The sequence below is a fragment of the Alnus glutinosa genome, chromosome 7 (assembly GCF_958979055.1).
Source record: "Alnus glutinosa chromosome 7, dhAlnGlut1.1, whole genome shotgun sequence".
NCBI classification, from domain to species: domain Eukaryota; kingdom Viridiplantae; phylum Streptophyta; class Magnoliopsida; order Fagales; family Betulaceae; genus Alnus; species Alnus glutinosa.
Window position 1 is genome coordinate 24,241,640 of NC_084892.1, and position 13,451 is coordinate 24,255,090.

The 13,451-nt window shown below is 34.5% G+C and overlaps 1 protein-coding gene across 1 annotated transcript; it reads left to right on the forward strand.

Annotated features, from left to right (window-relative positions):
• The first annotated feature begins 4,220 nt into the window (after window positions 1-4,220).
• Window positions 4,221-6,047, forward strand: LOC133873106 (dof zinc finger protein DOF2.4-like). Its single transcript, XM_062310829.1, has 2 exons — window positions 4,221-4,475; window positions 4,643-6,047. The coding sequence occupies exons 1-2, from the start codon at window positions 4,425-4,427 to the stop codon at window positions 5,600-5,602; spliced, it is 1,011 nt and encodes a 336-aa protein (XP_062166813.1). The 5' UTR covers window positions 4,221-4,424; the 3' UTR covers window positions 5,603-6,047.
• Window positions 6,048-13,451: the final 7,404 nt, after the last annotated feature.

Genomic DNA, 13,451 nt, shown 5'->3' on the forward strand with positions numbered 1-13,451 from the left:
AAATGTTTAGTTTTTCTCTCCAAGGTTTTCTAAATAGCAGCCTCTATGTGTGAAAATTGTGCCTTAGTAGGCTTACATAGGTAAGGTTTAACCTGGGTTGTAAAAGCTAAGTTGGCTAAAGAAAAAGATAGCTTGTCGCAATTTTGTTTGATCAAAGTGCGATCAAGCTTCAATCGAGCCTCTTGGGTATGCTTGATGTACAAGTTCATTCGATCGAACTGCAATCAAACCTCAATCTTTATACTATATTTTTGTACTTATATTGACAGCTCGTTTTGTCCTAGAAATGTTGGAATTGGAAAGTTTTCGTGAAATACAGAGTTGCAGCTATTTGAATAAGCTTTCTAACTGCCAAGCTTGCCTTCATCTAATGTTGAAATCAAAAGATATGGTCATTTTACTTCAACTAGCTAGCTCTTTGTTGGACAACAATCATTAACTTGAATTTTCCTGTCTTAGATCAACTTTTACACCGACTTAACCCTTAACGCTAAACATTACAACCCAAATACCATGTTTTGACATGAATTTGCCAACACAAAAATAAAATCTAACAACTTATGTTTCAGATGAGTCATTAAATCCATTGTGTAAAAGCAGTCCTCCACGAGTTTTTTTGTGTATCCTAGTGAGTAAATATGGTATCCATGTTTGACATTCTAAATTCTAAATGGAGAAAGCTTTCCTAGCCTCCAACCTAATCTATCAAACTAGCAACTGTTCTTAAAGCATGTAATTTTCACATGCATCATGTGAAAATCATCATCTGTACTTTATAAACTGACTGTACTAATTAGTTAATTCAATTATCTTTTTTTCATCTTCATGTGTAGCTTACATATATTATATGATTATCATTATCAACTCCACTCAATTTTGGGTCTTTGTTATAATAAAAGTTTAATAGTATGCAATAATGCTAGTAACATTATATATTTAATTACTACTATATATATGTAGAGATATGATTAATGTTTTCAAATTATAACTATTTCTTTGTAGTTCAAGATTTTGAAATCATTGTGTGAGGCCTCATTCTTTATGCTAGCCGTGCACATGATATGACAAAACTCATTTCTGGAGTGCATATATTTCTTGGATGTTTTTCGTTTCTTATGCATTAACTTAGGAAAAGATTATGTGAAAAATGCTCAAACATAATGGAAGATGTTTAGAATGATTATTGAACTCCAAAAGCTAATCAAAATGTGGTATGATGAGGGAACATTTTTAGTGAGCAGATACTTGTTTGACTTTAGATAGAAGCTATATATAATGAACTTGACTATTTCTGAAGCATATATATATATATATATATATATATATATATATATATATATGTTTATCTTGTTCATAGATTTGGATGAATTAAGTGCAAACCAGCAGATGATTCATGCTTATAATTGTTAATTTGTTAAACCAATATGATCATTTCTTCGGAGCTATGAATTCCCTTGTATTTTCTGCTATATATATACATACAAGCTTATTTGACCTTTTCATGAAAGACTAAAGACGATCGAATCCATGTTCTTTTCCCCTCTTAAAACATCATCGAAGATTCTAGAAGATCTACTTGAACAAGAAGTTGAATTTTCAGCCGTCCTTTTTGAAAACAATTCAAGTGCATTGCCTGATTGTACTATCTGTCTAGACAACCCTGGTTAAAGATCCAACTCGATCACAACGTACAGTAATGACAAACATCTCAATAAAGATAATGAAGAGTCATTTATATATAGTTGAAAATAATAATAATCCTAGACAGTTGAATACAAAACGTTAAAAGATATATAATGAGATAGGAGGTAAATAATTTTAATCATTCATAATTGTAGTAGAAGTTAATTATATGATTGTATAGTAGTTAATTATAAATATCAAACCAATAATCCCATAAAATTCATAAGGAGAAATATATATGTAGTTTTCAGAGCCCGACCTCGTGCCACAGTTGAGCTAGCTAGATAGAGATATCTCAGGACATGCAATTGGTGCACTTTGACTTGAATATGCATGTATGAGTAATTAGCCTTCCTGTATGTAGAAGAGAATTTGATCTTTTCCACTTTGTCTTCTTTGACTGTACACCATTCTCCTGGCATGATGAGCTTAATTACATATATTCCGAATTGAAGTTGATGTCTACTAAAAATTCTTCTGTTCACTCATTTTCAAGTTTGGTGTTTTGACTAAGTTGGAAGTCGTATTTATAGTAGTTCATGGTTTTTAGGGTTTAGTGCTCTATTGAAGCCTTCTTGTGTTATTTCTCAAGAAACAATTAAACCTCGCTGTTACAACTGTATGTAGTTCTCAATGGTGAACCATGTAAATCTCTATGTTTGTAATTGCTTGCATGTTCTTCTTTCTTATTTTCCAAGTTGTTTGGAATAGGCAGACTATGCAATTCCTTCTCTTAGACCGTCCGAATTTCAACATTTTAATGCTTAAGAGGAGAAGTGTGGTTTGAACATTACTGACAATGTCTAGCGAGGAAGCATGTGTCACATAGATTAGGAGCAAAAAATAACTTCATTAGTTTTTGTCAGAGATAATTTTGCTATTTTTTGTAATTTAGGGTGCATGCAACAAATTTTTTAATTCGGAGTGTTAATCAAGGCAATTGATAATTTGGTTTTTTTATTATGAAATGGTAAAATATAATTTTTTTTTTTTTTAACCCCATAATATGGCTACTAAGACCGTGCAAATCTTTTAACAATAAGAATATACCGTACAAAAACTTATCATAAAATGAAAAAAAAAAAAAAAAGTCTAAAAAGCAAAAACTACAAAAGATAATATTCTGATTTATTTTCCCTTAAAAAATGAAGTACGGAATAGTTCTGTAAATAACATTAATATTAGATTGACATTTGTCCATAAAGCGTTTGATTTTTAGATACATTTTAAAAATATATATGAGAATCATGTAGTTTAAGAAAAAATGTTATGTGAATTTAATAAATAGCCTAAAAGTTAAAAAATAAAATGGTAAATGTCTAATAAATTTTTGAGTTGAGGCGCCATTTGAATTCGATCCCTCACTTTTTGAAAATTAGTATTCGGTGCTTAACTTTTTCGTGAATTTGAAACAGGTCCTTCTGTAATTTTTTCGTCTATTTTCACAACCTCCATTAGTGCCACGTCAACATTTTCACCACATCATCTTAAAATATTATTATTTTTATTATATTATAAATTTCAAAACTTAAAAGTTTATTTTACTTTATTTTATTTTATTTTTTTTTAAAAAAAGAGGAAAATAGGGGGTTTGGTGGTAGCCACCCCCCTTGGGGAGGGGGTGCCTTGCGAGCCACCCCCAGAGGTGGCGCCACCTCTGGGGTGGCTCACGGTTCCCCCCGGCCCTTGGGAGTGGCCGCACACCACCCCTCGGCCCTTGGGATCTAGGGTCCCGAAGGCCATGCACCCTCAGGCCCGGGGGGTGGCTGACATTCTTTTTTTCTTTTTTTTTTTAAAAAAAAATTAAATTAAATTCATAATATAATAAAAAATAATATTTTAAGATGATCTGACAAAAAATACTAATGTCACACTAACGGAGGTTGCGAAAATAGATAGAAAAATCACGGAAGGACTTGTTTCAAATTTATGAAAACGTTAAGTACCGAATACTAATTTTTAAAAAGTGAGGGATCGAATTCGAATGACGCTCCGACTTAGGGATTTATTAGGTATTTAAAAAAAAAAAACCTTAAAGGGTCCAAATATAATATGGACAATATCCGAGAGTGTAAGCAGTCTCTTTTGAAGCGCGTGGGAATGCGAGTAATCTATATTCCCCATGCAAAATAAAGATGAGTGAGGGGAGGGAACAGGCCGGACCGGGAAAAGGCTCGGTCGGTCGGGACACTCCGACTGTTCACACAAAATTACAGCTCCAAAGCACCAAGAAGCAACTTTTCTTAATTATTTAAACAAATTCTTTACCTTAAATTACCACACATCAGTTCAGTACTATAATTAATCATTATTAAACTTGGTACTGCCCATGAACACGAAATTCCCATATGCTGGTCTCTCTCTCACTTTCGACTAGACATTCATACATTAACTTTTAATTTGTTCATGCAAGCGGAAGAGGCCAGAAGAGCCACAAATCTCTTTTTCCCAAGCACAGTACACAGAGCATCACAAAGAAAGAAGCTTATGAGTTAAGAAACATCGCCTTCTCAAAACCCTAAAAAGCAATAGAACAAAAAGAGCCTTGGTGAGTAGGAACAAGAAGCTAAATTTATATATAAATACATAAAAGGCCCCCCCTTTATCTTTGCTCCTCATTCCACCCCTCTCTCTCTCTCTCTCTCTCTGCAACTCGCTTTCTCTCTCTTGTCCATGTGATTCGATCTCCACAATTATCTCCAAAAACCCATAACCTTTACAAAAGAGAAAGAGCAAGAACCATGGTTTTTTCTTCCATCCCAGCTTATCTTGATCCAGCCAACTGGCAACAGGTAAGGGTGAATTATTTTCTTCAATTTCTTCCTATGGTTTTCTTTGCCAAAAAAGCGAAAATTCTAAAGACAAAAATATTCCTGTTACTTTTGTAATATCTTCTTGAATATACCAGATATTTGATTTTTTTTTTTCTCCTTTGCTTTCTTTTTGTGTTAATTTACAGCAACCAAATCATCCCACTGGGACTAGTATTGCAGGGAGTTCGCAGCTTCTTCCGCCACCCCCGCCGCCGCCCCCACAACCTCATGGGGGTGGCGGCGCGGGCTCGATCAGGCCCGGCTCAATGGCCGATCGAGCCCGGATGGCGAACATACCGTTGCCGGAGGCCGCACTAAAATGCCCAAGATGCGACTCCACCAACACTAAATTTTGCTACTTCAACAACTACAGCCTCACCCAGCCTCGCCACTTCTGCAAGACCTGTAGAAGGTACTGGACCAGAGGTGGTGCTCTTAGAAATGTTCCTGTCGGAGGAGGCTGCCGGAGGAACAAAAGGAGCAAAGGGAGTAGTTCAAAGTCTCCGGCTAGCAGCGCCGATCGCCAATCGGGTAGTGCTGGTTCCACCAGCTCAATTCCTTCTAGTAGTGGCACCGCCGATATGATAGGCCTGAACCCTCAGCTGCGTTTCATGGCTCCTTTGCATCAACTTTCTCATGACTTTGCTGCCGGGGAAATCGGCATGAACTACGGCTTGAATTACGCACCAATGGGAGTAGCAGGTGACTTGAATTTTCAGATAGCAAGTGGTAGTGGGGGTGGGGGTGGTGATGCTGGGTCCTTGTTATCAGCCGCCGGTGTAGAGCACTGGCGGTTGCAGCAAGCTCAGGCGCAGTTCCCCTTCTTTGGTGGCTTGGATCCTTCGCCGGGGTTGTTTGCCGGTGGTGTCGAGGCATCCGGTTATGTAGGGGGAACGAGTCAGGTCGGCCGGCCCAGGCCGTCTAGTTCGGCTGTTACCCAGCAGATGGCTTCAGTGAAAATGGAAGATAATCAGGGGCTGAATTTGTCAAGACAGTTCTTGGGAATTAATCCCGGGAGTGAGCAATACTGGAGTGGTACTGGTAATACTGCATGGACAGATCTTTCTGGTTTTAGCTCTTCTTCCAGTACAAGGAACCCCCTATAGAATTTCGCTACCTTGTGGTTTAATTAAGCAGCTCGCCGCGTGAAGCTTTGGGTTTTTGTTAGTGTGGCTGCAATATTCAAAGAAAAATTAGCTTTAAAGACATATTATGATCATAGATATCAGACTCCATAGCGTGCAACTTTTAAGTCCCTTGTCCAAGATGATGAAATTTGAGCTGGACCGAAGACCTTGTCTCAAGATCAACTGAAAACCCTAGAAGTGGTATTTTTTTTTTTTTTTTTTTGGTGTTCTTTTGGTTCCTTCCACTTAGCTTTTTTTATTTCTTTTTTCGTATCAGTTTTTATTTCTATTTAGCTTTAGATTGCAATGTATGATCATGTTTGCGACAGTGATCACTGATCAGCTTATGAGTTCATGGAGTTTTGAACCAATTAATCGTACATGTTCATGAAATGGAGAATATCATCATCTACCTTCTGTGGTATATATTGATTGTTGCACTGTTTTCTACTTGCAATTGCATATATATATCAGACGCTGAACACTTCTTGAACTACCCATATTACTCATAAAATCTTAGCCAAAAAGTTCATGTAATCCCTTTGATTCGATCTCAATATATATATAAGCATATATAATAAATTCGTAACGGAGATTTCATTTGGTATAGATGTCTTAACTTTTACATAGTTATTAGAATCCTTTCTATCTTTTTCTTTTTTTTCTTTTCCAATCAATAACCATGCCAAAGTCTCGTGTCGGTACAACTTAAGAATGTTTTTTTTTTTTTGTAATGAAATCTTAGTAAAGGTTCTAGCAAGTTATAAAAGATAAAAAGAGAAGAAAAAAAAAGAAAGTAAAGGCTAAGTACTACTTGACTTCATTCATATATGGAGAGAGTGTGATTTCGTCCTCTTCAAGATGAGATTATGAAATGTCAAGCCAATAATAGTCAGCCGCAGAATTTGGATACGATTTTACAGTTTAAAAGTTAGAATATATTAATACCTTTTTGGGTGATATTGATACGATTTCCATAAATGTGAATTGTTCCCCTTCCTTCGGAAAGCACCTTATTTTTTTTTTAAAAAAAAAAAATTTGGATGGAGTTTTTTGTTGTTTTTTTTTTTTTTTTTTTTGGAGTGATAATATTAATTATAGGTTTCTAATAATTAAGGAAATTATTACTTGCATTATAATTAATGAAATGAAGCATTACATCTAGTAGCTATATAATGCCAGCTACCTATATGGATATTTCATCACGGTTATGCCCTATTTCAACCACCAACATGGCGGTTTTGAAGTTTGGTGTTGCTTGTTTTGATGATTACTTCAACAATCAATTTACCTGGGGTAATTCATCAGGATGTGTGTTCTAGAAACTTGGACTGTAAAATTTTGTATAAAATCTTACATCAATCAGCTTTCATCTCAAATGCATGCAGTAAATGTTTGAATGACTGCTATCATGTCTCTGTCTGCTTCTTCTCTCTCTCTCTCTCTCTCTCATGCGTGTTTTGTCACATTAGAAACCTCGGATTTTTGTATTATCGATATCTCAGAAACCTCGGATTTTTGGACATGATGATGGTGGTGGGTTGTCTTCCACCTTGTGTGCAAAACCACTCTAACTTCAAGGAATCATTGAACGGAAGTTGGCCGGATATATAGATCGATCGACTGCTTTTTCATCAGTTCTAAGTGCTCGATCTATATATATTCCAAAGGAGATTCACATCTCAGTTTTCCACCTTGAGTTTAGTGACTTCCACCTGATCTCTCCGATCCAACCAATTGTTTATGTATATATGCATGTTTAATTAATTATTGTTTTTGCATGAGAGAGAGAGACAGAGAGAGAGAGAGAGCATTATTTTTTTTGAGTCCAAAAACAATAATTGTAGTCATGCAATCGCACTGATTGGTTTGGTAAGACTGACTGAGAGAGTAAAGGGAATGATTTTGTAATAATTTGCGAATGTACTTATTGTTGGCTGAAACTGTGATCGTCATGATCGAAGCGTTAATTTCGTGATTTTCCTTCTTTATTTTCTTTTCAAAGTACTCTGATTACAGTAGGACAAGGGCTCTCAAAAGACGCCAAAATTCCACTCAATACCCTGACCAAAATATATATTGAAAAAAAGAATGATGTTGTTTACCGTAAACGATTACACGATTAAAATACAATTCGGATGACGTGACAGTAAAAATTAGTATTTTATATATGTTTTTTTAAAGGAAAATGCTAAAGGTCTTTTTCATGTCATTCTGTGATCGATCATTTTATGCTGATATGACATCTTATTTTTAATAATAAAAAAAAAACTACATCTTGATTTTTCTCTCTTATTTTATTAAAAAAAAACAGAAAACACTAAAAATAGCTCTACCATTACCCTTTTTTAAAATAAACTATTTGATTTGTAGGACTTACATGTAGGTCCTATAGATTCAATGGTTGATTTTAAAAAGAGATGTAAAAAGATCATTTTTCATCAATAAGAGCTTCTTAAAAAGAAGAACTAAATGCTAATTTTTACTGTCACATCATTTAAGTATATATTTGTATACTAAATAGCATTTTTCATTAAAGCTAACTTAGGAAAAAAAAAAATCAACACAATATATTAAATTGATATATATTTAAAATATACATAATTCTCATCTCCATTTTTAATCTAGCTATATATGTCAGTTTATAATATATTGGTTTCGGAAGAAACTTTGTTAAGAGATGTAAATAAATTAAAAAAGGAGAAGGAAAATTGTGTTTCATGGGTTGAGATGTGCTATACATAATTCTATAGTTCTTTTCAAATTCTCTTCTTTTTTTTTTTTTTCAAAATTATCGCTCAAAATATGAGGCTTCTATAATTTTTAAAAAAAATGATAAGATAAGAGAAAGACAATAAAAAAAAAAAAAGAATAAAAAAATTTCTCTTCTTAGAAAACTGTTCCCAAGAATTCTCGCACTTTGTTGCGGAAGAATAACGTTAAGGGGGCTACTGCCACATAAACAGAGTCAAAGAGATTATTACTACAACAACTCGGGAAAGAATGTCTGACCCTTTCGCATTTGCCACACGCGTGAGCGCGTGTTCCGTCACGACTCACAAGAAGACAAAGCCACTGTTTTGTCAGTGTGAGGAACCTGACACGGCACTCGGTCCCAGTGATTCGATCCTTCACGGCACGCGCTCCAGAGCAGCGTGGAACCTTGAATCTTTTATAGCCCCGGTCTCATGCTTTGTTGTTTTTTTCGTGTTATACTTTGCTCCCATTTGTCCATGTTGCTGACACTACCTGAGCGCCCGCTCCACTTACGTACAGTTTATAAGGTTACGGTTCAGTAGGACCAGTATGCAACTTCCCATTACTACTTGACTGGTTGCTGGCGACAGCGATCCAACTCTCTCTCTCTCTCTCTCTCTCTCTCTATATATATATATAGATATTAATTAAGGATGTCAATTTATAAACGGATCAGACTCCTGATTGTAATCTACTAATTTTATATTGAATTGTAAGTCGTGTAAAAAATTTAACAGTCCTAAATGTCGCGTATCGGGTTCGAGTCATGTTGAGATATGATCATAACAGTATATAATTCAACCTTAACCCAACCCATTTAATTTTGTATTAAATTTTTTTCAAATTCGTGAATCATGTAAAAAATCATCAAGCCTACCCTAATATATATAGACCGAGGGAAATATGGCCCTCTTGGTTTTAATTCTTTTTATTAAGTTCTATATATATATATATATATATAGGCATGACCTTTATTAAAATTAATTTTGACATCTCATTCATATTTTAGCTCTTTCGAATAAGAAACTCTCGTTTTGTTCCTACTAGCTAGTTCATCTAAGTTTTTGAGTTTAAACTTCGTCATTTTGTAAATTGTTGATAGCCATAACTAGCTCGGCAAGACTCTTAACAAAAATATTTTTAATAATTAAGTATTCAAAGAATCCAGTACAAAACTTGTAGTTATTTTGTAAAATCATCAATTTTTTTTTTTCAAAAGTTAACCGGATAGAAAACAATGTATTTTATCATTTAATTAATATATTAACATTTCTTCTCATGTGTGGATCTAAATTTTCTTTTAATAATTTAAATTCACCATACAGATTATTGAACTTTTAGATGGGATATGTAGAGTCCAAATTCAAACTCAAGACAACCAATTCCATGTGCGTACGCTATTTTAAATTTTGAAAAATCATGAAAATATAGAAGAAATAGAGAAAGAAAGAACACCAAAGACTAACACGATTCAACCATAATGACCATATATATATATATATACCAAATATATAGTATTTTTCACCAACTTTTAAATGGGAGGTGGCGTACGTAGAGACTAGAGTTAAGGTTTAAAACCAAATATATAATGGTATTTGTTTTTGGGATGAATGCTAATAGTTAACACACATGAAATTAAATGGTGGGTTTTCACGTTAATTAAGTAAATCATATATATCCCATAAACAAAATCAACTAGCTAGCTGCCTTTTAGATGCTTATAATTATTCAATTCACACAAGAATTTTGCAAGATATCCGCAAAATTAAGTTGGAATATAGAAATATATTGCTGCATACATATATAAAGATGCTGAACGTTGGACTCAAAATAAATAATAAAATAATATGAAGAACACCCCGTCTCAGTCTTTAAGAAACTTCCCTGATCTAGCTAGCCGCAATAATAATAATAATAATAATGCAAAAATGAATTTTATATATATATATATACTGGTCCGGCCGGCCTGGGTTGGTCATCTTGAAAGAAAGGAATCTTGGGGGGTGTTTGGATTTGCTTTTGCAAGAACCAAGGCCTGCTTACCAAGAAGGAATAAAGCACATTCAAAACCGTCAAAAAAAAGGCTTTTCTCTCTCACTCTCTCTCTCTATCAAACACGTACAGCCACAGGATGATAATAATCTCATGGATGGTCGGTCGGTCGGTCGGCCGTCTTGGGTGTTCAGTCATCAAAGGGGTACGTTATATATAGTGATCCCGAAATTATCGATTTTGAAATGCGGGCATGCATCGATGCTCATATATCTGTATGATCTGTATCTACATGTAAAGAAGAACTGTACGTACGAAAGAAAGAAAGAAAGAAAGAGTAGTAGAAGGAATTTGAAGGCTCGGAATTCCAAGACAAATCTCTTCTCTCTCTCTCTCTCTCTCTGTTTGTGTTCAATATATGCTTCATGTTGATATGCACACACACACGCGCACAGCAGCTTTCACTTTTGGTTGTTAATATTACACATTCTCTTTCTCTCTCTCTAGATGATCTTCTCGTCAACAGGTGGAGAGAGAAAGAAAGTGAGATTCCAAGCTCTTCTGAGTCCTCACGTTCTCCCACATGCTCAATCATCCACTTGTCCCTAATTTCAGATTCCCAGTCATTTCATTTATGAAAATTGACCCACCCCGCTCCATATAAGAATTATTTGTTCGAATTATTAGTAATTTGAGTTGATAATATCTGACCATCTACTCGAACATGTAAATTTTATATAAATTTTTTCTTATTATTTACTTAAATTACTAACAATTTAAGCAAGCTTGATTGCTGTGAATTTCAATCCGACCCACCGGACCCAGATGAAGTTATGACTTTATTTTGTATGTTAAATCACCGACTTATTTCAAAATTTTAAGCTTATAAGAAGAAATAAATTTAATCATTTAATCAATACATTAATATTTCCTTTTACGTGTGGGCTCAAATTCACTTTTAATAGATGAGACCCAATACGTGAAATATTTAATTGAAATGAGCGAATGACGGAGTCAAGATTTGAACTCAAGACCGTTAACTCTAATACCATATATATCAAAGACTGATGGACCTAACTTACATTCAAAAGACGCCTTAGCACTTGGCTTATAAACTTCATAAGTCAAGGAATTCCTGGCAATGTGTAACGTCTCTTTTGATATACCTCCTCACATATGGCATTATAGCCAAACACGTGAACAACAATGTACAAAGAAAAAATGTTCAATAATCAAAAGAACCTGCTCTGATACCATATCAAATCACCACTTATTCTAAAAGTTTAAGTTTATAAAAATAAGTAAATTTAATTATGTAATCCATAATACTTTAACATGTACATGTTTGTTTTTATTATTATTATTATTATTTTATTTTGGGAGGAAGTTTCTTAGCCCCGTTAAAGGTTTGTCTAGCCAAAATGCGTCTGAGAATAAGAAATAATCCAGAGGGCCCCCCGATTACAATGTCCATTTTCTGTTAGCAGGCCCCACAATTAGATTGACCAAACAATTCTTCGCCTTTGAAACCTTTCTAGGTCATGAGCTTAGCATCCTATGAAGTCACTTTTCCAACTATGTTCAAAGGGGTTACGTAATTGATTATTATATTGCTGCAATATATATAGGATATATTAATGCAATTGATGTAGTGGCTTTGTATTAGCACTCTAATTAGAAAAGCTAATTATTAATTAATTAAGAGCGTTGATTAATGACAATATATATAGTACGTGGGATTGAGGTTCATGTAATTCTAGATGCATGATAGGTGGAATTGAGGTCCTCTTCGATTCTCTAGATCGAATTAAACAAAAATGCAATTCCTCAAATTTAGTTAGTTCATAAAAACGAACCATGTAGATTGAACCAAATTAACATTTAAAGAAATAAAATAAAAATAAGTTCTAAGTGATCGCGAATTACCCTCCGAGGAGATGGTCACTCTCAAAGGATTGGTTTGGGCGGGTTGACCATTCTCTCACTTTTTGAAGAGATGGTTAGCTACCTCTATAACTAGTTCATTTGGAGTAGTCGATCATCCAAAAACAAAGCATTTGGTGGCAGACCACCCTCAACCAGCCCCTTGAGGTGGTCAACCCACCTCATTTAGCTCTTTGGAGTGGCCAACCAGTACTTTCTCAAAGGGTGAGGGTGTAGTTGGCCGACTCCATTTAGCCTTGAGTAGTTGGTTGGCCACTCTCTTGGACGGTCAACCCCCTCGAACCACCCTAGCCTCTTGGAGTGACCGACCATTTTAAAAGATGATATTTAATTCTTGGTCATTTTCTATTAAATTAAGATCCTCTCAAATTATTTACTCGAATTTGAGAGAATTCGGATAGGTGATTGTGATAGACCACTTATAGAACCCACCAGATCAAATAAAAATTAAGCTGTCAACCACTTATCCGGTCGGATGGATCCCAAAGTGGTGTACTTTTCACAATTACTTGCTTGAATTCTCACAATCACCTGTCCAAATTCTCTTAACTTCGAATAAATAATTTAAGAGGATCCTGATCATTTTCTCTCTCCCGGGAGGTTTTCATGAGAGGACTTGAAATGAAAGAATTTTACGGAACCTCAATTCCTAGCATTCTGTGCATGATTCTACGATTACTAAAATGCTAATTCTAAAATGCTTAATTATTGTTGTTGCTCTTTAATTAGTTAGGATTAACCAACTAACTTTACTAATCTCAAATTATTCCAATTTTACAACATGATTACATATTAAATTAAGACACATGCATGCAGCATGCGTGACTCATTAACTAATGGCAAAACATCCATGATCCATGCGTCATGTAATTAATATATATGCTTTAATTTATTAGGAGTTAATAAGTAATCTTAGAATTATGCACATATTCAATGGTCCGACACAAATATGTGCATAATTCTAAGATTACTTATTAACTCCTAATAAATTAAAGCATATATTAATTACATGATGCATGGATGTTTTGCCATTAATTAGTTAATGAGTCACGCATGCTGCATGCACGTGTCTTAAATTAATATGTAATCATGTTGTACAATTGGAATAATTTGAGATTAGTAAAGTTAGTTAATC